Source organism: Zingiber officinale, chromosome 1B, assembly GCF_018446385.1.
Source record: "Zingiber officinale cultivar Zhangliang chromosome 1B, Zo_v1.1, whole genome shotgun sequence".
Lineage (NCBI taxonomy): Eukaryota > Viridiplantae > Streptophyta > Magnoliopsida > Zingiberales > Zingiberaceae > Zingiber > Zingiber officinale.
The window spans coordinates 155,227,816-155,253,369 of record NC_055986.1 but is presented as its reverse complement, the minus strand read 5'-3'; the positions used below and the strand labels follow the sequence as shown (position 1 = coordinate 155,253,369).

General features: G+C 40.4%; 1 protein-coding gene across 1 annotated transcript; it reads left to right on the top strand.

Annotated features, from left to right (window-relative positions):
* The first annotated feature begins 654 nt into the window (after positions 1-654).
* On the top strand, positions 655-6,701 carry LOC121985669 (probable RNA helicase SDE3). The gene is made up of 3 exons (XM_042539271.1): positions 655-1,901; positions 5,230-5,457; positions 5,696-6,701. The coding sequence occupies exons 1-3, from the start codon at positions 807-809 to the stop codon at positions 6,626-6,628; spliced, it is 2,256 nt and encodes a 751-aa protein (XP_042395205.1). The 5' UTR covers positions 655-806; the 3' UTR covers positions 6,629-6,701.
* Positions 6,702-25,554: the final 18,853 nt, after the last annotated feature.

Sequence of the window (25,554 nt, the reverse complement as noted above, 5' to 3'; positions counted from 1 at the left end):
TTTATATTTATTAAGCCCGTTTAGCTCAATAAAAATTCGAATAAGCTCGTGAGTCATGAATATATTCGTTAAATAAAATTCAAAATCGGTTCAATTATAAACAAGTCAAACTCAAACATTCAAAAATTTGACTCGACTCGACTTGGCTCGATTGCATTTCTATTTCTATTTCTATTTGTATTTATTTGCACTTATTTATGTACGAACTCCTGGCGAAAAAACAGGGAAGTGAACGTTAGAATTCGGAAAAAGGCGGAGGGGTGCGTAGAACAATTGCAGGTGACCGACATATTAGTTGTTTTTTATTTTCGCTGTGTGCAGGTGAGAGTGCAAGATTAGACCGGGTTAGAAGCGTAATTAAATATGATCGAAAAAAACGAGCCGAACATATTTTCGATGATAAATTAAAACAAGCTACACCTTTAATGATTTTTTTTCCCTTTAAATCAGGACGCGCGCACAATCAAAGTCTACACTCTACAGATTCCCTTCTACATCTACAACGGCGAACACAGAGAGCGCAATTAAATTTGATCATTAAAAAGTTAAACAAGTAAGTATTATATATTTGGTAATCGAATTAAAACAGGCGATCTGTTCTTCCTTCTCTCCCAAGTAAACAGAGCATAAAATTCAGCATCGTATAGAAGAAAAAGCAGCTCGAATAAAAGAAAAAGCAACTTTTCCTTTACTATTTTAAGTCCGCTGAAGCATGCTCGTATAGAAGAAAAAGCAGTGTCTGTCTCCACTAAATCTCTGCTCCTTTGTTAGTCTCTCCAGACTAGACATCGAGATCGAGATCGAGCATGGGGTACTTCCTCGATGTGTTGCGCTTCATCTTCCGCTACGGAGATGACGACGACGCTTTCGATCTATTAAACGCGACGACCAGCAGCAGCAGCAGCACCAGCCATCGCGTCGAGGATTTGCCGTTCCTTCAAAGAAATTCCTCATCGTCGGAGTCGTATCCTTCAACTACGACCTTACTGTATCCGTGGAAGTCTTCAGTGGCTTCTCCGCCGTTAAATGCTTCTGTTTCTCCGTCCCCCGCTTTGCTATCTAGGTTTTCCACCGCCTCCGGTCCTCTCTCATCGAATCAGCCTAATGATTCTGCCCCAAAAGTTTCTTCCGGGCACTCTTCCGGAGCTTCCCGATCTTCTTCTCCCCCACCGAAATCGAAGACTTTGCCTTTAAGTCCACAATCTTCTTCTCACCCATCGGAATCGAAGACTTTACCTTTCAGCTCACAGTTCCAACAGGCTGATGCCAGTAGGAGATCGTCGGGAACAACCACGAGCAAGCAAAAGCACACGCCTGACGCAAGAGACGGAAATCCTGAACTCAATGGGAAAATTTCTGCCAAGGTGCCTGATTCCACTCACATTTGGGTCATGCATCAGGCCTCAACGAAGCCTTCTAAACCCTCCTTAAATGCTTCTGCTTCTCCCTTGACCTCTTCAGTCTCATCCAAACATCCTGTAGTCGCCGATCCTCTTTCATCGAAGTGTTCTTCTGTACTCCCTGCCTCATCATCGCATGGGCCTTCCACTCAAGTCTTGATCAAGCGTCAATCGACCTTGAATTACCATGACAAATCTTCGCTTTTGCCATCAACTACTCTTCCATCAAATACCTCCAACTTCACAGATACGTTTGCTTCCTTTTCCCAAAAGCAACAGAAACGGACACCTGAGACAAACCGTGATGATTCTACTAGGGACTACTCATTCCAACCTCGTCCATTTTTCGAAAAACGCACACTCGCTGAAATATACGAGATTCCTGAGGATATCGAGGAGTTGATCAAGAACGATAAGTTGCCTGCAATGATGCCATTAACCCCACACGGTTATGCTGATTATTTCCGTACTTTGCTTTACGCAGAAGACTATGAACTCGAGGTACTCTCTTGTCACAAAGCGAATCCTCATTTCTTGGCAGTAATATTACGAAGGTTGATCACTTTTCTAACAGTAAAAGCTTTTGAGATTATCACTTCTGAATCAAATATCAAATTTTTTATTCTTATTTGCAAGAGCAAAGGTGATCTATAATCTTGTTCAAATTATAGGGGGAATCAGTTGATGAGTTAAATCAATAAGATATGGAAAATGAATTATTGAAACATAATTTGACTACATGCTCAAAAGATCAACTATAGATTCTTTCTAAAAGAGATAACTAACGGACAAATATTGTGAAAGGAATATGTATATGCTCATTTGCACATAACTTTTCATTTGTGATAGACTTTCTACATAGTTATTATGGTGGATTTTAGAGGAAATATATAGCAATTATATCAATGTAATGAATGTTATAAGAATAATAATATAATTATTAGTGTGAGGGATATTGAAAGTAAAAATAGTTTCGTATAATTATAGGTTTACAGAAAGATTTAGCTTAACACAGATTATGTTTCAGTAATATTAGATTAACTTGCTATTCCTAAAGAAGATAAGCAACTTTAGTGTATTTTATTTAGAAATTACGTTGTCTCATTTGATAAGAGTATAGCTAGAATACAGTTAAAAGCTGAAATTGTGGAGAGAAATTTTGGAAGTAAAAATTTAAAATTAAGTGGAGCTAAGACATAATATATGAATTATAGTTTTGACATAGAAAAGGAACGGCAAGGGAATATTAAGTTGTATGTATATGACAATTAAAGGAGTCCCATGTAATAATCATTAATAGGATATTGATTCTCAACATAGAAGAAGAAAAAATTGGAGTCCCATGTAATCATCATGTGCTCAAGTCAATAGGACAAGTGCTGATAATATCTAAGACACCTCAACACAAGAGTTGTTGAGCAGATGAATGACCATTGTGGAGAACATGAGGAGCATGTTAAGGATGACCACCTAAGTTGCTTTGAAGGGAGACAATGCAATAGTGTATTTATTGACTAGTTCCCCCATCAATTGAATACTTCCTCCATCAATCGAATAGTTCCCCCATCAATTCTGTTAGTTTGATATATTAGAGTGAGCTTAGATTGAAAAGAATATATGTTATAATCATGTGAGAATATTTGGTTGTAGGGCTTTTATTTATTGTTCTATAAGGACCTTGATATTCATTCTATATAGAAATGCAGTGTGTAGTTGTACATTTATGATCCTAAATAGAAGAAGGTAATAAGAAGTAGAGAAATAGACCTCCATTAGCATGAGACTATAGTGATACAAAGAGATCAAAGAAGACTTGCAATTTACCTCAAGTAAAATTGTAAATCTCCCACTAGTTTCTACTTATTTATAGTGTACTCTTGAATCAATAACTGAGCTAGAGTTTTTATATATTAGTGGCTAGGCGTGGAATAAAATGTGACAAGATAGTCGGAAAAGATGTACCTCACGGGAGCAAATTCCACCAATTGTTTACCTTATAGTAAAGAGGTTGAATAGAGCATGACATCTATTCCATAGGCATAACAACTCGGAGTTTATCCTATATATAGAACAAAGGGAGCCACAGTGAATGCAAGAGGTACAATGCTATACAGATAAAGATCTTTGGATCAAAATTATGCAAGAAGAGATGAAATCTCTTTATGGCGAATAATATGATTTAGTTGAGTTGCCAATTGATATATAATCTATAAAGAACAAATGGGTGATTGAGTTGAAGAATGATCACAATAAGTTGTTTCAGTGTAAGCTCAACCAATGGTAAAAAGGTTCGGTCAAAAGAAGGGCATCATCTTTGTTTAGATCTTTTTTCCACTTATGAAGATAACATCTATTCAAGTTGTGGCGGGTCTAGAAACTAGCTTGAATCATGAGCTTGTACAGTGTGATGCCAAGTTTGCTTTCTTGCACGGACTTTAAAAAGGAGATATATATGGAGAAGCCATATGAATTTTAAGATAAGAGGAAGAAACATACGGTTGAAGAAGAGCTTGTATGGTCTATAGCATACAACTAGAAACTGATATGAAAAGGTAGACTCCCTTTTACTAGCTTAGGCTACAAAAGAGAAGATTTTGATTCATGTGTATATTTTAGATACTCGCATGGTAATCTTGATATACTATTCCTCTATGTGGATGATATGCTAATTATATGGTATGATAGTATTATGATTGATTAGTCGAAGAAAGAGTTAGTAGATCATATAATATAAAGAATTTGGTGCTAACCATATGCATGCTAGGTATTGAAATTAACTCAAGATAGAAAAGCTAGACAGTTGTGGCTCTTATAAGAGAAATATGTTGAAAAAGTTTTAGAAAGGTTCAACATAAAGATGCTGAAGCAGGCACAACTCTCTTATCCAGTCATTTTAAGTTGACTAAAGGTACTAGTGAGATCTCAGAAGTAGAGATGGCAAAGATTCTATATTCCTTTTCAATTAGATCACGCATGTATACTATGGTAGTATTAAATGAGATATTATGCATGCAGTTGGAGTTTTAGAAAGATTGCTCTCAGATCTAAGGAAGGCATTTTAGACAATTAAGTATGGGGATCTTCAAGTGTTTTAAAAGTATGATAGGTTAGCACTATGCTTTGAGGATGACAGTATACTCTTCAGATTTAAACATGAAAGGGAAAGAGGATGGGTGGAAAGTCCACTTTAAGTTATTTGTTCACCATTACAGGGGGAGTTATTTTTTGTATTTCCAAATTGTAAAAATAATTTGTGTGGTTGTGTGTTACAGCTAGAGCATCATTAATTCCTTAAGCAGATATAGAGATATTCTTCAATCCAAGAGGATGCAGTCAAAAAGAATGATCTTGTAGCCTTCTGCAATTTCTTTTACAAATATTGGTCTGTATCAATCAAAAGATGCATATGTTCATTAACATGGTCAAAAGGTGCATATATTGATCCATATTATCTACACTTATGTTTGCTATCAACGATCACCCACCTCTCTTTCTATTCCTCCATTTTCTCTTTGATCTATACACCTTAGAACATTATTTTCAAAGATTGGGAATGCTGAATAGCAAAGCTGGGGCTTGTTGTATAATTTGCAAAATCCAAGCAATTCTTTTGTAATGTTGGTACTGGGGTATTCTTTCATTCTTACCAAACTGAAATATTGTCAACACAGAACTCTTGCACATTCTTTTCTTTACAGTAATATAGCATTTATATATATAGCTTATTGCCTCCAAAATTTCCAATCAGTTTTCCATCTTTGATGTATTGTTTAATTCAGTTTCTTTCATACTATTGGTCTCAATTTACCATGCTGATCTTTTTACATAGAAATGGAGCGAATATTTATTGGAAGGAGTTACTCTTGAGTTGCGAGAAAATAAAGACTCTAAAATTCATAATTTGAGAGAGATTTCTAAGACAAAAAGCAGTCGGAATGATCAACATTCTTTGGTAGCATTTGAGATTGATGCTGTTCCTGAAAGAAGGCCTTATCTTTTATCAAGAGATTTTGTCCTTGTACGGCCCTCAGACCAGATATCTGCGGAACCTTTCAAGGTTTGTTTCTCAGATTCTTCTTAATGTGCAATGGAAATGTTGAGCTATACTTTTAGCATTGCATTATGATATTTAGATATTTTTTGTGCCCTAAAGATAGTCTTGAAGGTGCTATGCTTTAACACAACATTTGAGACAATTTTATCTTTTCATCTGTGACATACTTGTGTAGTCTTGGTTTATCATCTAACATTTAGATCTCTTGCTCTCTTTTTTCCATTTTATCCAAAAAAACCAGGGAGTCATTGTTTGTGTGGTAAAGAGCAGAACTGTTTTAGTAGAGTTTGGACGCGATTTTCACAAACAACATTCATCAATGAAAAAGTATAATGTTAGCTTCTCCTTCAATAGAGTTTGCTTGAAAAGATCTCATATTGCAATCTCCGCTGCAACAAATCCTTTGCTGTGTATGATCCTCTTCCCAAATCCCGAAGGCATTACTGATTATGCAAGCTCGGATGGGAACATGGTTTCTCCAACCATCCAGCCTTCCATTAAGCATCATCATGTAATTCGAAGAATCCTAAACCGTAAAGGTCTTGTCCCCTATCTCATAGAAGGACCCCTCGCCTACGAGTTTGGGGAACTCACCGCCACTGGGAAATTTATTCAAGAAGCAGTCATCCAAATACACAGGAATGTTGTTAGCTCCAAAATACTTATATGCACTCCTAGGAACATGACGTGCGATGCATTAATGAGGAGTTTGCTCGACGAGATTCCAAAGACCAAGTTGTTCCGAGCTAATGCTGCCTTCCGAGACATGGAACTTGTGCCAGATGACATTATGCCAACGTGCCTGTTTAAAGGGGAGTGCTTCACTTGCCCTCCTGTCGATGAGCTCAGAGAATTCAACATTGTGTCTTCCACCTACATGAGTAGTTTCAGACTTCACAATGCTGGAATTGAAGCCAACCATTTCAGTCACATTTTCTTGGTGGATGCATCTTCTTCGATGGAGCCTGAAGCGATTGTGGCTCTTGCAAATCTAGTTTGTGAGAAGACTGTCATCGTAATTACAGGTTCAATGGATGACTTTCCACGTTGGGTGAGATCAAGAATAGGGAGGGGAGGGAATGGACTGAAGAGATCATTGTTCCATAGGCTTATGGGGATTAAGCCCTACTCTTCTATGGATTCTAATCATGCAGCCAGAATTAGATCTGGCTAGCTGAATGTATATAGTAAAATTATTGTACGTCTTTTCATATATGAAATAAGTCGTATTTGTATATTGATCCTCAGATGAATTGAATGGGTTCAACTAGTGGGAGAACTGAAACTATGTCAGGGCATAATCACGATTTGCACACTATATGTAAACCTCAATACTGCTATTGAGTTTAAGAGAAGAGAGAATGTACAAGTCTTCCAAGTCTTCCATTGAGGTTGTTCTTTCTTTATTTGTTTTAATGCAATGTGTGCAAATTAATCAGCATTTTTAGCCAGCATTGTCCTTCTTGTGTAATTTTACTTGGCATCTAGATTAAAACATATAGCATGTTGAGAGTAATCCTACTAATGGCATTTGGTAGATCCATACCAAAGAGCAATATTTGTGCAGTCTCACCCAAACAAATTAATTATATTAATTTATAAAGCACAAAAATCAAAATGTTTTTCTCTTTGTAGAAAAAGAAAATTTAAACAACTCTCCATCTATCTTTCATCTTAAAACTACCTTTATTCTAGCGTTGTTTTTTATGGTTGTACTAGTACAATGTGTAGTACTTCCTATAACATTAAAGTAAATCAGTTCAATTCTGTAAAGTTATTACATATAAAACATTGTTATATATATCAAAAAATATTTAATAACTTAAACAAAATTAATTAAATTGATTAAAATTATTTCAACTTAGTCGAAATCACTTTCACACTCTTGTCACAACTGTGACCATGATTGCTAAACTTATAAAAACTATGAACATAGTTACTATAACATGTCACATATTATAGCAACTATGACCATGATTACTACAATTTATACAAACTATGAACATAGTTACTATAACATGTCGCATATTATAGTAGCTATGCACTCTAACTTACTCAAAATTATAACAAATGGTACATTATTTTATCAAAATACTATTTATCAATTTAATCAAAATTACTCAAACTTTAAAATCACTTCAACTTGATTAAAATTAATTTAACACTTGTTGTAGCTAGAACATAGTTGCTACAATAATATTAAAATTATTTTGATCAAGTTGGAATGATTTTGATAAGTTTGAAAATTTTTAAATAATTTAGTAAAGAGTATTTTGATATAATAATTCTCCATATACTATAATTTTAATTAACTTGGAGGAATTTCACTCTATGTTATCATTGCTACGATAATACATAGTAGCTATAATAACATTGGATAAGGATTATTTTCAAAAATAAGTCTTTTGATAAAAAATAAATAAACTAAGGACACTCTTTTCATTTTTTTTTCTTTTCAATTTTTTCCCATTTATAAAGTGATCACATTGATTCTAGTTTTCATTATACACTACCTATGAATAATTTCAATAAAAAACGTAATGGTGATTTCATAATTTAGTTATAGTCGATAGTTAGGTCGGTCATATACAACTTATAGTTATATTGTCTATGCATAAAAAAATTACAAAGTTGAAAGATGATGTACCACTAGGGGTGAATAAAAATTTGATAAAATTGAATTAATCGAATCGAACTAATTTAGAAATTCGGTTTGATTTTTTATTAATTCGGTTTGGTTTCGATTTTAAATTTTGTAATTTGGTTAAACGGAATAAAAATATTAATTTAATTATTTTTCATTTAAAAATATTATTAATTAAATTAAATCTTGTTTTTAGTTAAAACCAAATAAAGTTTTAAAATTTTAGTTAATTTGACGAATTAACCGATATTTTATTAGTTCAGTCGATTTAGTTTAAATAGAAAAATTCGATTGATTCAATTGGTTCAAATTTTTTTTGATTAATTTAATTTTCAATTTGTTCGATTCGATTTTAACCGAATACTTAGTCCTATGTACAATAAGATCTATGAGGTAAACTTCCAAATATAATCAAATCAATTGCCTTTAGATATATAATGTTGAAGATGAGATATTTTTCTTCCTTCCTAATTGTCATAAGTTGGTATTGTGCATGGTTATGGTTATTGACATTAACCTAAATTGTCAGTCTTTGTGCATAGTTGTTGAAGGAGAGTAATTACCCCTATAAATTTTAAAAAAATACAAAAGGAACGAAGCTTTGCAAGAAAAACTTGTTATCTACAATGATTGCGAAAACATTGAATAAAATTACTATTTTTTATATTATAATTTAGACTATCGTTTAGTTAAGTAGATTAATAGCTTTGTTTTAATTAATGAATGTTAAGAACATATTTATTATCATGGTTACTTAATGTAGGGTGGCTTTGTTGGTGTTAGATGTACAATATTTAACCGAGAATTTTGATACACGACTAAGGTTAAAGTTAAGTTTGTTATAATCTAATATGTTGATGTTAAGTGTGTAGGTGTATGTGTAGGTTGCTTGACACATGTTAATGTCCTGGTTATATATTAGGGAGTGACTAATTAAGACATGATGAGTGAAACTAGACAACTAAAGTCTTGATTGAAAGTTAGACATGAGCTAAGTCTTGGTTAAGAGCAAGTAAGAAATTCTTAATTAGAGGCTAGACAAATCAAGTCTAAGTGATTAAGACTTGACAAACAAATTCCTAGATGAAGACTAGGTGGATCAAGTCCACATGATTAAGACTTTGCAAATATATTCCTAGATGAGTGCTAGGTGAATCAAGTTCAGGTGGAGTCAGCTAGGAGCTGAAAGTTTGACAAATAAGTTCAAGTGGAAGCAGTTGGAAGCTATAACTTGTCAACTCAGTCTGGATGAGTCAGCTTGAAGCTGAATGCCTATACTTAACATAAGTGCGAGTAACTTTACATTCTGTATTCTACTCATTACGTGTAACCACTGCAGGGAAGCATGTTCGATGGTTCTAGGAAACGTGATAGAGTTCGGGGGGGATTGACTATTGATAACTTTTGACGAAGGGATTTCGGAGGGTCTAGATGATCATCTTGGGTCAAGGCAATCAAAGGATACGGGTGACCGGGAGATGTCATTATCATCAATCCGAGCGAGTCAAGTCAAAATGAAGTTTAACCTCTCTCCAAGTGACCATAGTGTGTCTAGTCGATTTGAGAGCCTTGTTAACATTATCTAACAAATAAACATTGTAGCCACGTCAGTATTGATACAAGCGACCAGAGGAGTGCTATAAAAGGAGCTTCGAGGCAGAGCTTGAAAATTTCTCATCTACACACAATTCTCTCGTGTTCTAGTGTTCTAAGTGCTCTTTCACCTTTTGTGCCACAACACGCTACAATACGGACTTCATTTCTGATCGACAATACTTAGAGTAACATCTTTATTTATTTTAGTGTTGCCTTATTTGTTTTATTATGCTTAAACTTTTTAGATTTTTTTTTCTGTAAGGTTTTTCCACTTAAGAGAAATTTAGAAATAAGAATCATATTTTATGATTGTTGCGTGTCTATACTTCTAGTTTGATTGATCAACCACTTTCATGTTCAAACTATTAGTTATATCTATTGCATGCTTATATTGTCTTATTTTACTTGATTGAATTAGTCTAAGTAATTTTTATTTCCATTGAGCTACTCTGATTGACTCAACTATTTTATTTTCTATTTGTTAATTTTTAAAATGCATAATGCTATTCACCCCCTTTCTATCATCGAGTTCGATTCTATAATTTGGTATCAGTGTGAGTTGAGCTGATAGTACATATGCTAGTAAAGCCTGGTTAGGTGCATTTCTAGTTTGGGTATGAAGTACCCCACCTCGTGCATCTAGTCGAGTGGAATTAGAAGAAGCTAACTCACCTCACTCTAAACCAATTAGACCAAGGAATTATATTAAAGTTGATTTAACTCTATATTCTTAAACTAGCTTTGTCTAAGGAAGTGGCTATTGTTCCGATACTCAAGAAGACCTTTGTATCTCATCATGACCTAGAAGCTAACTTTTGAAATTCTTGCTCAATTAGCTAAAATAAAACCTGAATCTAACTTAGGGTAAGCTTTATGGTTTGAGAATAGAACAAACAATTAAATTAATTAAGAATCTAAGCTTAACCAGTACCAAAATCCACACCCTAATTACAATTATATCAAATCCAAACCAAACTCATATTTTGTCTGAAGCCTTAATACAACTTGAACAAATTTACTTTTAAGAAATGTTTTTGCAGAAAGGATTCAGCACAATCCACTCACGACTCTTCAATGGCAAAAGTTTTGCCAGTTAGAAGAGAAAGATGGAAGACATTTTTAAAACCAACTCAAAATGTTGGAGAATTCTACACAAGGGAACCTGTAAAATATCGAAAATAGGCGAATATGAATAAGGGAATTTTCCGAAATTTTTGGACATTTTTCGGGAATTTTTCGGAGCTCGTATGGACGAGTTAACGGGGATGAAAACGGGGCCCGGGAAAGCCTGTTTAGGCTACCCAATTAAGCGAGGAAAGAAATTGTTTATTTCTTTTAAATTTTCCTTTTTCTTTTCTTTTTCCTCTGATTTCGCCGAGTTTTGCTTCTCTCACCCTCACACGCCCGAGCCTCCCCGACGCCTTCCCCTCGGCCCGACGGCGATGCCCTAACCGTCCTAACCGGCGGTTTCTTTCTTCCACATATACAAAGTCGAAGCCCTAGTGCCGAGTTCCTTTCTTCTTCCCTCGCGACACCCTATTTCCACTGCCGCCGGCGACTCAGACGCTTCCTCTGTTTGTCACCGCCGCTGAGATCGGGAACACACCGACGCCGGCCGACCTTCTCGTTTACTTGTGCCCTAGCGTCGGCAACACGCTCCACGCCCACTTCTGACCACCATAACGGCAAGCCAAGCAGTGCCGAGGTCGCGTCTCTGCTCGACACTGCCGCAGCCGACATTGTCGGTGCCCTAGTTTCCAGCTGACGCCTCCTCGCCGGCAACCGAGTCCCTTCCGCCTTCGGCCGCTACAGGAGCTAGCCACTAGTGTCGAGATTCCTCTCGCACGTTTGCCCAAGATTTTTCCAGCCAACCTCACCATGCCCTAGCGTGGTCGCCGAATCCTTATCATCTCCGACCAGTGGAGAGGAAGAGCAATTAGTTGAGGGCTGTGGAGTAACAAACACGGTTGTGAGGAAGAGGTAAGGTTAGATTGTTGTTTGGATTTGTAATCTTTAATTTTTATCCTACCTTGGATCAATTGAGTGGTTGGGCAGTGGCAGAAAGGTTGTTGTTTGTGGTGTTCTTGATCAAGCAACTCATCCTTGTTTTTTCCAGTAGCTGGTTTTATGTCGACATCTACAACAGTTGATTGAGGTAAGGTGTAGTAATTTTGATTCATGATGTATGAATGAATTGGGTTTATGTGTTGGTCAGGGATTTGCCCTAATTTAGGGTTAGAGAGTTATTTAGCTATTTATGAGAATGTAGCTAAATAAAAATATATGCAATTGGTAATACAGGATCTTGACGCGAGACGAGTATCTCGGAGTCAGAATTGGACCTTTCTATTTTCGGAGGCGGGTACTTTTGACTTATGTCATTTGATATGCTTAGTAATTAAATTAACATGTTGCATTAATTGTGTTTTTTATCTGTTTCGGTTAATCACTACCCAAATCTTACATGCTTGATTGATTGATGGGTTTTGCATCTCGGGTATATTTTACCTGTCTATACATGCTTATAGGGGTAGTGATATGCCATGCTTGACCATGTTCAAGACCTAGGTTTTTATACCTTCTGTGTACCTTGATTTGATATGATTCTTTGACCTAGGGTGCACATTTCTATATATATGGATTAGGTCAGGATGTTTATATGGTTATTGCCATGCATCATTTGCATGATTGCATGCTGTGCGATAGTCCGCTCCATTATTGCTGAGCACATCGCCAGTTACATGGATCTGCACACACCACCACTCATGGGTTAGTGGTCGATTCAGGCTGTGTGTGTTGCAGCAGGGACTCTGTTAGGCACCGTTGGTCCGCTCATGGGTAGTGTGACACAACGTGTTATCCGGCAGGGATTCCTCCCCGTCTTTGAGTACCGGGAGTTGAGAGCATTGCGCTCCCCCATCTATGATTTGGGGTAGGAGGATAGGTGTACTCCGACAGCATCCCGTCCACTCGGTCACTCATCAGGAGTAGTGACGACAGAGTGCACGGTTGTCACAGCCCTACCCACTCGGCCTCACTATTCTGTGAGATGATCGACTGGCGTCAGGGGTGACCAGGACGCATCATTGGCATCATATGCATGATGCATTTATTGTTTGTGTTTGTGGTTGCTGCATTTATATGCTGCATATTGTTTGGATACCTATGTTTGACATGCATACATGATTCCTATACCACTCGGACTGTTTGACCTTATACTCAGGACCTGGTTAGTACAACATTCTCCTGTTTACTTTAGATGCATATTTATATCTTTCTTATATCAGGAAACTGTATGCATGATTAGTGTTAGGTGTTATTTCTTTACTTTGCATATCAACTGTACCTGCTGAGTGTTGGACTCACCCCGCCTCCATTGTTGTTATTTTCAGGTTGATGCTGTCAGGAGGGAGTTCCAGTCGCTAGTCCCCACAGCACGTAGTGCTAATCCTCTGCTGGGTTGAGTTGTTATTTTATTTTAGTTTTTCTCTATCAGACCTTCTTTTAGTCTTATTTTGGATTTTTCATATGGATATTGTATGAAATCCTTTCGTTTGATGGACCTTTGGTATGATTTGGATTTTATTCTACTATATGCCTGCCTGGACGGCAGAAGAGGTGAGTTCGTCGGTTTTGAGCTTTACGAGTGTAGTGGAGTAGGGTGGTTTTCGAGTCAGAGTACTATTGTTTTGTTTATTATTTTATTAACTGCGTGGTTGTGACAGCCAGAGGCTGAATACTTATATAAACTGCGTGGTGATTGGTTTTATTTACTGTTATTATTCCAGCCGCCTGTGGCTGAGGTATTTATGTATGTAGAAAGTTTCAGATTGTCCGTCGTACAGGGGAGATGCTGCCGAAATTTCTTCGGACAGGGACTCCTCTGGGGCGTGACAATTTAGTGGTATCAGAGCACAGTTTTACGATCTTTTGTTTCGTATTTTGGATTTTTGAGATTTATTTGATACCAATTTATTTGGTATCAGAGCAGGTTACGATACCTGCTTTTAGTGTTCTGGAGATTTATCGGATACCTGTTGTTGGTATTCTGGATATTTGGGTTAGCTAGGTTTGCGAGTCAAACTGGGCATTATCGGATTTTCGATATGGTTATGTTTCGGATTTCCGTTTCGGATTTAGTCCGGCGATGTATTCGTTCGAATTTTGAGGTCAAATTGGGGACTGACAGCGACATCTCGACAACAAATAGGTATGTTGTTATTTTATGTTAGTTATATTGGTATTGATATTTAATTTAATTTAGGATATGAGACGATCCAGTGTATTCTAGCGAGACGTGGTGCTGGACGACCACGTGGGAGGACCACGGGATCTCTGGATATGCCAGAGATGCCCACTGTTAGTGAGCCTGTCAGTCAGGGACAGACTCAGGATGCAGCGGGAGCATCGGGCTCTCAAATTCCGATAGCTCCTGTAGAGATACCTACTTTGGCCACACCGACGGTATCCACGCCTACCCTGTTTACCGTACATATGCTCCAGCGCAGCCTACAGCGTATTCAGTACCACCGCCACATGGACCTACAGTGTACCCGACACCAGTGACACCTGTACCCCCAGTGCCTACCGTAGCAGCAGCTGCACCATATCCGGTACCTTTTTCTACCGTACCTCCAGCTGCCACCACTTTTGTCCCCCAGGCAGTACCACCGACGGCTTATGCTCCGGTATATACAGCAGCATCGGGAGTTCCTCCTCCGGTTTATTCCGCGGTACCACCCGTGTTTCCGCCAGTTCCTGCAGCCGTCCCGACACAGCTCACTGATATTGTCGCTGCACGAGCTAGGATTCCAGCACTGGCCGAGTCGATGAAGACTCGTTTCACTCTGTTCCGTGGAGATCTCGATCCGAGTATGGCTCTGTCATGGATAGAGACTATGGAGCAGACTTTCTTCTATATGGCTTGCTCCGAGTGGGAGAAAGCAGAGCTGGCTGCCTATCATTTACGGGATGAAGCAAATGTCTGGTGGATTACTCAGCGTTCTATTATTGGTGAACGCAACGTCACATGGACCAGGTTCAGAGAGGCTTTTGAGAGCCGTTTCTTTCCACTGTCCTATCAGATGGGATTTTATGAGTCTGAGGCAGAATAATCGCTCAGTGACCGAGTATAATACTGAATTCCTCCGGTTGGCACAGTTTTGTCCAGAGTTAGTTGCGGAGGACAGAACTCGCATGATGCAGTTTATACAGGGATTGGATGGTTATCTGCATGTACAGCTTGCCGGATTAGGGATTACATCTTACTCTGATGCATTGAATCGAGCTTTGATGATAGAGTTAGCTCGGCAGACAGCATATCCGGACAGGAAAAGAAAGCATACGGGTCAGACATCAGAGCAGGTCCAGAGACACAGCGGTGACGCCTCGAGCGATCCTGACGGTCGGTCGAGGTACTTGGGCGTCTCGTGAGCCTCGAAATCAGGCGGTCTTCTTGGGCGTTCCGGTTTCTCAGAGAAGCAACCACCTTCCGGTGATACTCATTGTTTCGATGTGGATCCGAGATCACCTCACCCCGCTTGCTCTATGGGACGGTCGGTTTGCTTTTATTGCAAGGGCACCTGAGCCGAGATTGTCGCTGAAGGCTCTCCGGAGGGTCAGTTCGGAGGGGACAGTCTAGTCAGTCAGGGGCATATCGAGGAGGGCAGAAAGCCCAATCTTCACAGCGTCAGCAGGGAGCAGCTCCCTCCGCAGCAGCATTTGGCATGCTTGGACAGGAGTACTCCAGTGCTTCTGTAGCACCCCAGAGTTTTGCACCAGGACCTTATTATCCGACTCAGGGGCAGTATCAGACTCAGTCTCAGCCAGCTGCACAGTATCAGTCACCATCCTCTCAGTCTTATCTGGCACATAGTCCAGCAGCGCCTCAGTGGCAGGCTTCTGCCCAGCCGCAGCAGCCGCTGGCAGTGTTACCACCTCCTCCTCCGCCAGAGACTGGTCGTGTTCATGCGATTACCAGAGAGGATGCTCAGCGGGCCGACGGATCCGTTTTCCGCGGTACGATTTCTATTTATGCATTTACTGCTGATATTTTGATTGATACTGGTAGTTCGCATTCTTTTATATCCCGTACCTTTATGCGGGAGATTGGTAAATTACCTACTGTTAGGTTACGGCGATTGACTGTCTCCCTACCGTCGGGTGATACTTTAGACGTCACCCAGGAGATCAGAGGTTGCCCGTTAGACTTTGGCAACATGATACTTACGGTAGATCTTCTAGTATTGGAGATGATCGAGTTTGATGTCATTCTTGGCATGGATTGGCTATCAGTATATCATGCTACCGTTGATTGCCAGACGAGGGTGGTCACCTTCCGGCCTCCGAACCAACCCTCGTGGAGTTTCACTGGCATCAGAGACGACGGCATCTCGATTATTTCGGCGATTCAGGCGCAGAAGCTGCTGTCTCACGGTTGTCATGGTTTTCTGTTATCGTTGATCAGTACTGAGGACAGTAGTAGTTCGCAGCTCTCCGATGTTCCTGTAGTCCGGGAGTACCCAGATGTATTTCCAGAGGAGCTGCCAGGTTTGCCTCCCAGAAGGCCAGTGGAGTTCGCTATTGAGCTGATTCCGGGAACCGCGCCGACATCGAAAGCTCCGTATCGTATGGCACCAAAAGAGTTGAACGAGCTGAAGGTTCAACTCCAGGAGCTTTTAGACAGAGGATTCATTCGCCCTAGTGTTTCACCATGGGGTTCTCCAGTTCTATTTGTCAAGAAGAAAGACGGTACCATGAGGTTATGTATTGACTACAGGCAGCTGAATTCAGTGACTGTCAGAAATAAATATCCATTACCACGGATTGAGGATTTGTTTGATCAGCTCAGAGGTACATCAGTGTATTCTAAGATTGATCTGCGATCCGGATATCATCAGTTGAGAGTCAGAGATTCTGATATCCAGAAGACAGCTTTCCGTACCAGATACGGTCATTATGAGTTTTTGGTAATGCCATTTGGGCTTACCAATGCTCCAGCGGTGTTTATGGACTTGATGAACCGCATCTTTCTGGAGTATCTAGATCAGTTTGTTATCGTTTTCATTGATGACATATTGGTCTACTCTCGTTCCGAGGAGGAGCATGCACAGCATCTTCGCACAGTCTTGGAGATTCTTCGACGACATCAGCTGTACGCGAAGTTCAGCAAGTGTGCATTCTGGTTATCCTCAGTTGGTTTTCTGGGACACGTGGTTTCTAGCAGAGGTATTTCAGTTGATCCTCAGAAGATCGAGGCTGTCACCGGTTGGGAGCAGCCGAAGTCAGTTCAGGAGATCCGTAGTTTTCTGGGATTGGCCGGATATTACCGATGTTTTGTCGAGGGTTTCTCGCGTATTGCTATGCCACTGACACGTCTTACCCGGAAAGGCATGAAGTTCATATGGTCCGAGGATTGCGAGACCAGCTTCCAGGAGCTGAAGCGGAGATTAGTGTCGGCTCCAGTTTTGGTTTTACCTTCTGGAGAGGACGGATTTGTACTTTATACCGATGCATCTCTTCAGGGTTTGGGCGATGTTCTGATGCAGCACGGCAGAGTAGTCTCTTATGCTTCTCGTCAGCTGAAGGAGCATGAGAAGAATTACCCAGTTCATGACTTGGAGTTAGCTGCCATCATCTTTGCTCTGAAGCTTTGGCGTCATCATTTATACGGTATCACATTTGAGATTCTCACTGATCATAAGAGTCTCAAATACATTTTCACTCAGAAGGAACTTAATCTCCGACAGAGGAGATGGATGGAGTTCCTGAAGGACTACGATTGTACCATTAGCTACCACCCGGGAAAAGCTAATGTGGTTGCAGATGCACTCAGCAGGAAGTCCAGAGGGACTTTGGCTTGCCACCGGATTTCAGTCACGGACTTGATTCAGAGTTTCTCGGAGTTAGATCTTGAGGAGCAGGGACCGACAGAGCAGGGTATTCTTGTTACCATGGTTGCTCAGTCGTCAATCAGGACGAGGATCCGAGAGGCACAGGCCAGTGATCAGCATTTGCAGTTTATTAGCAGTCAGATAGCTTCCGGGCAGCAGACCGAGTTTATACGAGACGAGGAGCGTATTATATTCTTCCAAGGCAGATTATGCATACCTCAGTCTCATCCGGTCTTACAGGAGCTATTACAGGAGGCACACTGTTCTCGATTTGCGATCCATCCAGGCGGAACCCGTATGTATCGAGACTTGAGGCGTTCCTACTGGTGGAACGGCATGAAGAAAGACATCGCGGATTTCGTAGCTAGATGTCTTGTTTGTCAGCAGGTGAAGGCTGAACACCAGAGACCTGCAGGGTTACTTCAGCGGATTCCTATTCCTGAGTGGAAGTGGGATCACATTACTATGGACTTTGTGGTAGGGTTGCCGAGGACATGACGAGGCCATGACGCGATTTGGGTAATCGTTGATCGATTAACCGAATCCGCGCACTTCTTAGCGATCCAGAGGACTGATCCCCTGGATCGATTGGCAGATCTGTATTGTCGAGAGATTATCAGACTACATGGTGTTCCGTTGAGTGTTATTTCGGATAGAGATCCACGGTTCACGTCTCGCTTCAGCGTCTGCGGCAGCCTTGGGCACAGCTCGGTTTGATCTGACCTTCCATCCACGGATGGGACGGAGCGGACCATTCAGACGTTAGAGGACTTGCTGAGGTCATGTGTTATGGATTTTGGAGGCAGTTGGGAGGACCATCTGCCGTTGGTAGAGTTTGCCTACAACAACAGCTTCCATTCGGCTATCCAGATGGCACCGTTTGAGGCGTTGTATGGTAGACCTTGTCGGACACCCGTCCTTTGGGATGAGGTTGGAGAGGCTCAGTTGTTGGGACCTCATAGAGTTCAGCAGGATGCAGAGTTGGTCCGTACTATCAGACGGAGGATGTCAGAGGCGCAGGATCGTCAGAAGAGTTATGCTGATCGGAGACGCAGACCACTAGAGTTCTCTGTTGGCGACCATGTATTTCTACGAGTTTCACCCACGAAAGGGGTGAAGAGATTTGGCCTCAGAGGTAAGCTAGCTCCGCGGTACATTGGTCCTTTCGAGATCTTGGAGAGGATCGGAGTGGTAGCTTACCGATTGGCACTACCACCGTCCCTGTCAGGCGTTCACGATGTATTTCACGTATCGATGCTGAGGAGATACGTGCCTGATCCGACACAGGTGCTGGCAGATATTCCAGTTCCAGTTCAGCCTGACATTACATATGAGGAGGTTCCGGTACGGATTCTCGACCGGAAAGAGCGTCAGTTGCGGAACAAGACTATCCGGCTAGTTAAAGTCGGATGGCAGAATCATTCGGATGAGGAAGCTACTTGGGAGCTCGAGGATACTATCCGAGCTCGATATCCCCATCTTTTCACTTGAGGTATGTGATTTATTTACCGTTCAGCATTTATACTCTATAGCTGTTGTTAGTAATTGCTGATGGTAGATAACGAAATTTGGGGACCAAATTTTTATTAGTGGGGGAGAATGTAAAATACTGAAAATAGGCGAATATGAATAAGGGAATTTTCCGAAATTTTTGGACATTTTTCGGGAATTTTTCGGAGCTCGTATGGACGAGTTAACGGGGATGAAAACGGGGCCCGGGAAAGCCTGTTTAGGCTACCCAATTAAGCGAGGAAAGAAATTGTTTATTTCTTTTAATTTTTCCTTTTTCTTTTCTTTTTCCTCTGATTTCGCCGAGTTTTGCTTCTCTCACCCTCACACGCCCGAGCCTCCCCGACGCCTTCCCCTCGGCCCGACGGCGATGCCCTAACCGTCCTAACCGGCGGTTTCTTTCTTCCACGTATACAAAGTCGAAGCCCTAGTGCCGAGTTCCTTTCTTCTTCCCTCGCGACACCCTATTTCCACTGCCGCCGGTGACTCAGACGCTTCCTCTGTTTGTCACCGCCGCTGAGATCGGGAACACACCGACGCCGGCCGACCTTCTCGTTTACTTGTGCCCTAGCGTCGGCAACACGCTCCACGCCCACTTCTGACCACCATAACGGCAAGCCAAGCAGTGCCGAGGTCGCGTCTCTGCTCGACACTGCCGCAGCCGACATTGTCGGTGCCCTAGTTTCCAGCCGACGCCTCCTCGCCGGCAACCGAGTCCCTTCCGCCTTCGGCCGCTACAAGAGCTAGCCACTAGTGTCGAGATTCCTCTCGCACGTTTGCCCAAGATTTTTCCAGCCAACCTCACCGTGCCCTAGCGTGGTCGCCGGATCCTTATCATCTCCGACCAGTGGAGAGGAAGAGCAATTAGTTGAGGGCTGTGGAGTAACAAACACGGCTGTGAGGAAGAGGTAAGGTTAGATTGTTGTTTGGATTTGTAATCTTTAATTTTTATCCTACCTTAGATCAATTGAGTGGTTGGGCAGTGGCAGAAAGGTTGTTGTTTGTGGTGTTCTTGATCAAGCAACTCATCCTTGTTTCCAGTAGCTGGTTTTATGTCGACATCTACAACAGTTGATTGAGGTAAGGTGTAGTAATTTTGATTCATGATGTATGAATGAATTGGGTTTATGTGTTGGTCAGGGATTTGCCCTAATTTAGGGTTAGAGAGTTATTTAGCTATTTATGAGAATGTAGCTAAATAAAAATATATGCAATTGGTAATACAGGATCTTGACGCGAGACGAGTATCTCGGAGTCAGAATTGGACCTTTCTATTTTCGGAGGCGGGTATTTTTGACTTATGTCATTTGATATACTTAGTAATTAAATTAACATGTTGCATTAATTGTGTTTTTTATCTGTTTCGGTTAATCACTACCCAAATCTTACATGCTTGATTGATTGATGGGTTTTGCATCTCGGGTATATTTTACCTGTCTATACATGCTTATAGGGGTAGTGATATGCCATGCTTGACCATGTTCAGGACCTAGGTTTTTATACCTTCTGTGTACCTTGATTTGATATGATTCTTTGACCTAGGGTGCACATTTCTATATATATGGATTAGGTCAGGATGTTTATATGGTTATTGTCATGCATCATTTGCATGATTGCATGCTGTGCGATAATCCGCTCCATTATTGCTGAGCACATCGCCAGTTACATGGATCTGCACACACCACCACTCATGGGTTAGTGGTCGATTCAGGCGTGTTGTAGCAGGGACTCTGTTAGGCACCGTTGGTCCGCTCATGGGTAGTGTGACACAACGTGTTATCCGGCAGGGATTCCTCCCCGTCTTTGAGTACCGGGAGTTGAGAGCATTGCGCTCCCCCATCTATGATTTGGGGTAGGAGGATAGGTATACTCCGACAGCATCCCGTCCACTCGGTCACTCATCAGGAGTAGTGACGACAGAGTGCACGGTTGTCACAGCCCTACCCACTCGGCCTCACTATTCTGTGAGATGATCGACTGGCGTCAGGGGTGACCAGGACGCATCATTGGCATCATATGCATGATGCATTTATTGTTTGTGTTTATGGTTGCTGCATTTATATGCTGCATATTGTTTGGATACCTATGTTTGACATGCATACAGGATTCCTATACCACTCGGACTGTTTGACCTTATACTCAGGACCTGGTTAGTACAGCATTCTCCTGTTTACTTCAGATGCATATTTATATCTTTCTTATATCAGGAGACTGTACGCATGATTAGTGTTAGGTGTTATTTCTTTATTTTGCATATCAACTGTACCTGCTGAGTGTTGGACTCACCCCGCCTCCATTGTTGTTATTTTCAGGTTGATGCTGTCAGGAGGGAGTTCCAGTCGCTAGTCCCCACAGCACGTAGTGCTAATCCTCTGCTGGGTTGAGTTGTTATTTTATTTTAGTTTTTCTCTATCAGACCTTCTTTTAGTCTTATTTTGGATTTTTCATATGGATATTGTATGAAATCCTTTCGTTTGATGGACCTTTGGTATGATTTGGATTTTATTCTACTATATGCCTGCCTGGACGGCAGAAGAGGTGAGTTCGTCGGTTTTGAGCTTTACGAGTGTAGTGGAGTAGGGTGGTTTTCGAGTCAGAGTACTGTTGTTTTGTTTATTATTTTATTAACTGCGTGGTTGTGACAGCCAGAGGCTGAATACTTATATAAACTGCGTGGTGATTGGTTTTATTTACTGTTATTATTCCAGCCGCCTGTGGCTGAGGTATTTATGTATGTAGAAAGTTTCAGATTGTCCGTCGTACAGGGGAGATGCTGCCGAAATTTCTTCGGACAGGGACTCCTCTGGGGCGTGACAGAACCAATCTTCCCAAATATGCAAAAGGTGAACTCTGTCAGTCAGGCTTATGGACAAGCAGCATGAAACAAGAAGCTGACAAATGCAAAAGCAACAACCATAATTCTCTATGGTCGGACTCCACCTCAAGTTGAGTAAGTAAGAACATTTAAAGATGCAAAAGAGTTGTGAGAAAAGCTAATTGGCAAAAATAAAGAAACCAAGTTAGAACAAATATATTGCACCACACTCATTGCCAAGTTAGACTCAGAAATCTCCACAAATCAAATTCAACACGAATGGATGCTGAACAATGGCTGCTCTAAACACATGATTGGAAATCAAGAAATGTTTACCTTACTCAAACTCAAGGAAATGGGGACGATCTGTTTCAAAAATAATGGAAAACTGAAAGTGCTCGGGTCAGATAATATTGTACTAAATTCAAAGTTATTCTTTAAAAAAGTTTTATTTGTAGAAAATATAAGTTTTAATTTGTTTAGCATAAGTCAGCTTTATGATACTAGATATAAAGTAGAATTCCTGTCTAATAAATGCATTGTTAAATCTGTAAGTCCCGTGTGGCCAGTAAGAGGGAGTGAATTGTACTAAAAAAATAAGTATACCCTTTCTAAAACATTCAACTTTAGATTAGAAAAATACTTTAATAAACGAAACTGAAATGTATAAAATAAGTATGAGACACAAAAAATTTACTTGGTTTGCAATCAGGGAGGTTCCTAATCTAAGACAAATGAAGCTCAACTAATCAACTCTTTCTTCGACACAAGTCGGAGGCGGAGAAGCCTCGTACAGGACTTTGACAGCTCAGACTTTGAAGAACAGAGTAAAATAACTCGATTACAGAAAGTGTTGTTGAAATGAAGAGCACCAGGGCTCCTTTTATAAGCTCACTGGTCGAAGTGTCGGTTTGCTAACGTGGCAGAGTCCGGGTGCCCGGACCCTCTTCGGGCGCCCCTAGCGTGGCAAATTCTATATCTATGCAATAACAAAGTGATAAGGATTTATCCTCTCCCAGGTGCCTAAACCCACTCCAAGCGCTCGGACAGATGTTCATGTGGACCCAAAGTTGATCCATTGCTTTGAGGCGCCCTTTTGGCACCAAACTGATCCAAATGCCTAGACCAACTCCGGGCGTCCAAACTTGGTCCAGGCGTTTGGACAAGTGTTAACTTCAGAGTTGACTCTTTGTCCGATCTTTTGCTCTGGTTGCTTGGGTGATGCTCTGACCTTCTAGAGTTGAGTTCACCTGAACCCAACTCCAGCGTTCTCCTCGAGCAGGCTTCCCCTCTAACTTCTTGTCCCTCTGAAAAGGTTATTTAAAAAAGTTAAACAATTTTAAGCATGTAACGAAAATATTAAAACAAATAAAAATTAGAGCATGCATGAAAATTTAATCTAAGTATGATTTTGGAATCCAATATAGATTTCTACCTACTAGATTAATTAGAAATTTTCTTGGTATATATTTTCTTGTTACCTTTCTAATTTGATCCTTATGGAGTTTATAATACCAATTTAGCCCTTGATAGTTCCTAGCATTTTGAAATTGATTCTTTTCAAGTTTTTCTATTTGATCTCTTAATTTTTTTATTTTCAATTTTTTACATTGTCGAAATCTTATAATCGACAAAATTTTGCTAAAGTTATTTTTAATTTTACATTTATCTTTTTAAATTGTTCATTTTCAATTTCTAACTGACAAGAATTTTTAGACAGTATTTTTATAAATTTATATAACTTATCAGGTGGTAGAGATCGTACCTGACTTACTTTGTCTATCTCGTTATCTGATGCCCCCTGTATTGTTGCTTCCTTCTGAAGTGACTCCACCTTTATCGATACTCTCGATGCTCATTTCGGATGATCTCGCTTCCTCATCTTCTTGGTGACTTGCCATCAGTGCAAGTCCAGCGTAGGCTACGATTTTCGATTCTGATGATGACATTTTGTCCCACGTCGACTTTAGATTTTTGTGTTTCATCCGGGTACATCTTTTGTTTTTTTCCTTGTCCTTTAGTTTTGGGCAGTGATCCTTTGTATACCTTTGTCTTGACTGTTATAACATCTCACCTTTTGTTTGCTTTATGAATGTCTCTTATCCTATAACTTGTTAAATTTGTTAGTTTTAAGGAATTTACCAAATTTTCTTACCATAAATGTAGTCTCATTTTTGTCAAGCGATGTGTCCAAATCTAGTTCGCTTTTCTGGTTAGCTTTCAGTGCTACATTTTGGGCTATCTTTTCTTCTTTATTCTTTAGGCCTACACATCTTGATTCGTGACGCTCAAAAGTAGAAAATAAATTTTCTAAGGTACTAACCACGAGGTCCTTAGAGATGTAATCGATGTCCACTCGAGTGCTCTCAGAAATGAATTTAAAGTGTACCATAATGAATCCTGGTTTGTTATATTTTCTCCGAGATTTATAAGTCCTGTGATCAGTTCTTTGATGCTTGAGTGTAGATGTGTGACTATTTTGTCTTCTTCATCTGAAGGTTGCTGATTTGGTTCTAGAGCAGGTCCCATTTTGCTAGTTTCACCTCTAAGGTCCCTTCGTGCAATTCTAGGAATTTCTCCTAGAGCTCTTTGGCTGGCTTGTTGACTTTGATCTAGTTGACTTCTTGTGGTGGTAAAACGCTTAGCAGATGGAATTCTACTTTGTCGTTTGTCATGAAGTCGGCTTGCTCCTTCTTCGTCCATTAATATTCTTTTTTGTCGGCTCCTAACTGATCCTTAGGTCTTATAAAATCATATTTCATAATTAAAAGTAAATTGAAATCAGTTTTGAAGAATATCTCCATCTTCTTTTTCCAAGTCACAAACTCCCCTCGAACTTAGGTGGATAGATGTTTGGTCCAGCCATTCTTGTGTGCTTTAGTCGACAGTTAATCCTTCTGAAGTGACTTTACTCTGATACCACTTGTAGGCCCTGCGCAACCGACAAGAGGGGAGTAAATTATCCATAAAAAAAACAAGTATACCATTTTTGAAACTTTTGAATTTAGATTAGAAAAACACTTTAATAAATGAAATTGAAATGCATAAAATAAGTACGAGACACAAACGATTTACTTAGTTTGTAACGGGGGAGGTTGCTAATCCAAGGCAAATGTATCTCAACTAATTGAATCCTTCTTCAACACAAGTCAGAGGTGAAGAAGCCTAGTATAGGATGTTGACAGCTTAGACTTTGAAGGACAGAGTAAAATAACTCGAATACAGAAAGTGTTGTTGAAATGAGGAGCACTAGAGCTCCTTTTACAGGTTTACTGGTCGAAGTGATCGTTTATTGATGTGACACGGTTTGGGTGCCCGGACCCTCTCCGGGCACCCCCAGCGCAGTAAATTCTATCTTCACGCAACAACGAAGTGATAAGGATTTATCCTCTGCTGGGCTCTCGGTCCCGCTCCGAGCGCTTGGACAACTGCTGACGTGGACCTAAAGTTGATCCACTGCATCAATGCATCCTTTCGGTACCAAACTGGTCTAGGCACATGAACTAGCTCTGGCCGCCCGAACTCCAGTCGCCTGGACTTGGTCTAAGCGCCCGAACAAGTGTCAACTTTAGAGTTGACTCTTTGTCCAGTCTTCTACTTCTGTTACTTGGGTGATGCTTCGACATTCCAGAGTTGAGCTCACC

Bases quoted from the DNA above. Each gene is read 5' to 3' on its own strand.
- LOC121985669 (XM_042539271.1), top strand. From the start codon at position 807: ATGGGGTACTTCCTCGATGTGTTGCGCTTCATCTTCCGCTACGGAGAT. The intron at 1,902-5,229 runs GTACTCTCTTGT...CTTTTTACATAG, and splicing joins CAGAAGACTATGAACTCGAG to AAATGGAGCGAATATTTATT. The intron at 5,458-5,695 runs GTTTGTTTCTCA...CAAAAAAACCAG, and splicing joins TATCTGCGGAACCTTTCAAG to GGAGTCATTGTTTGTGTGGT.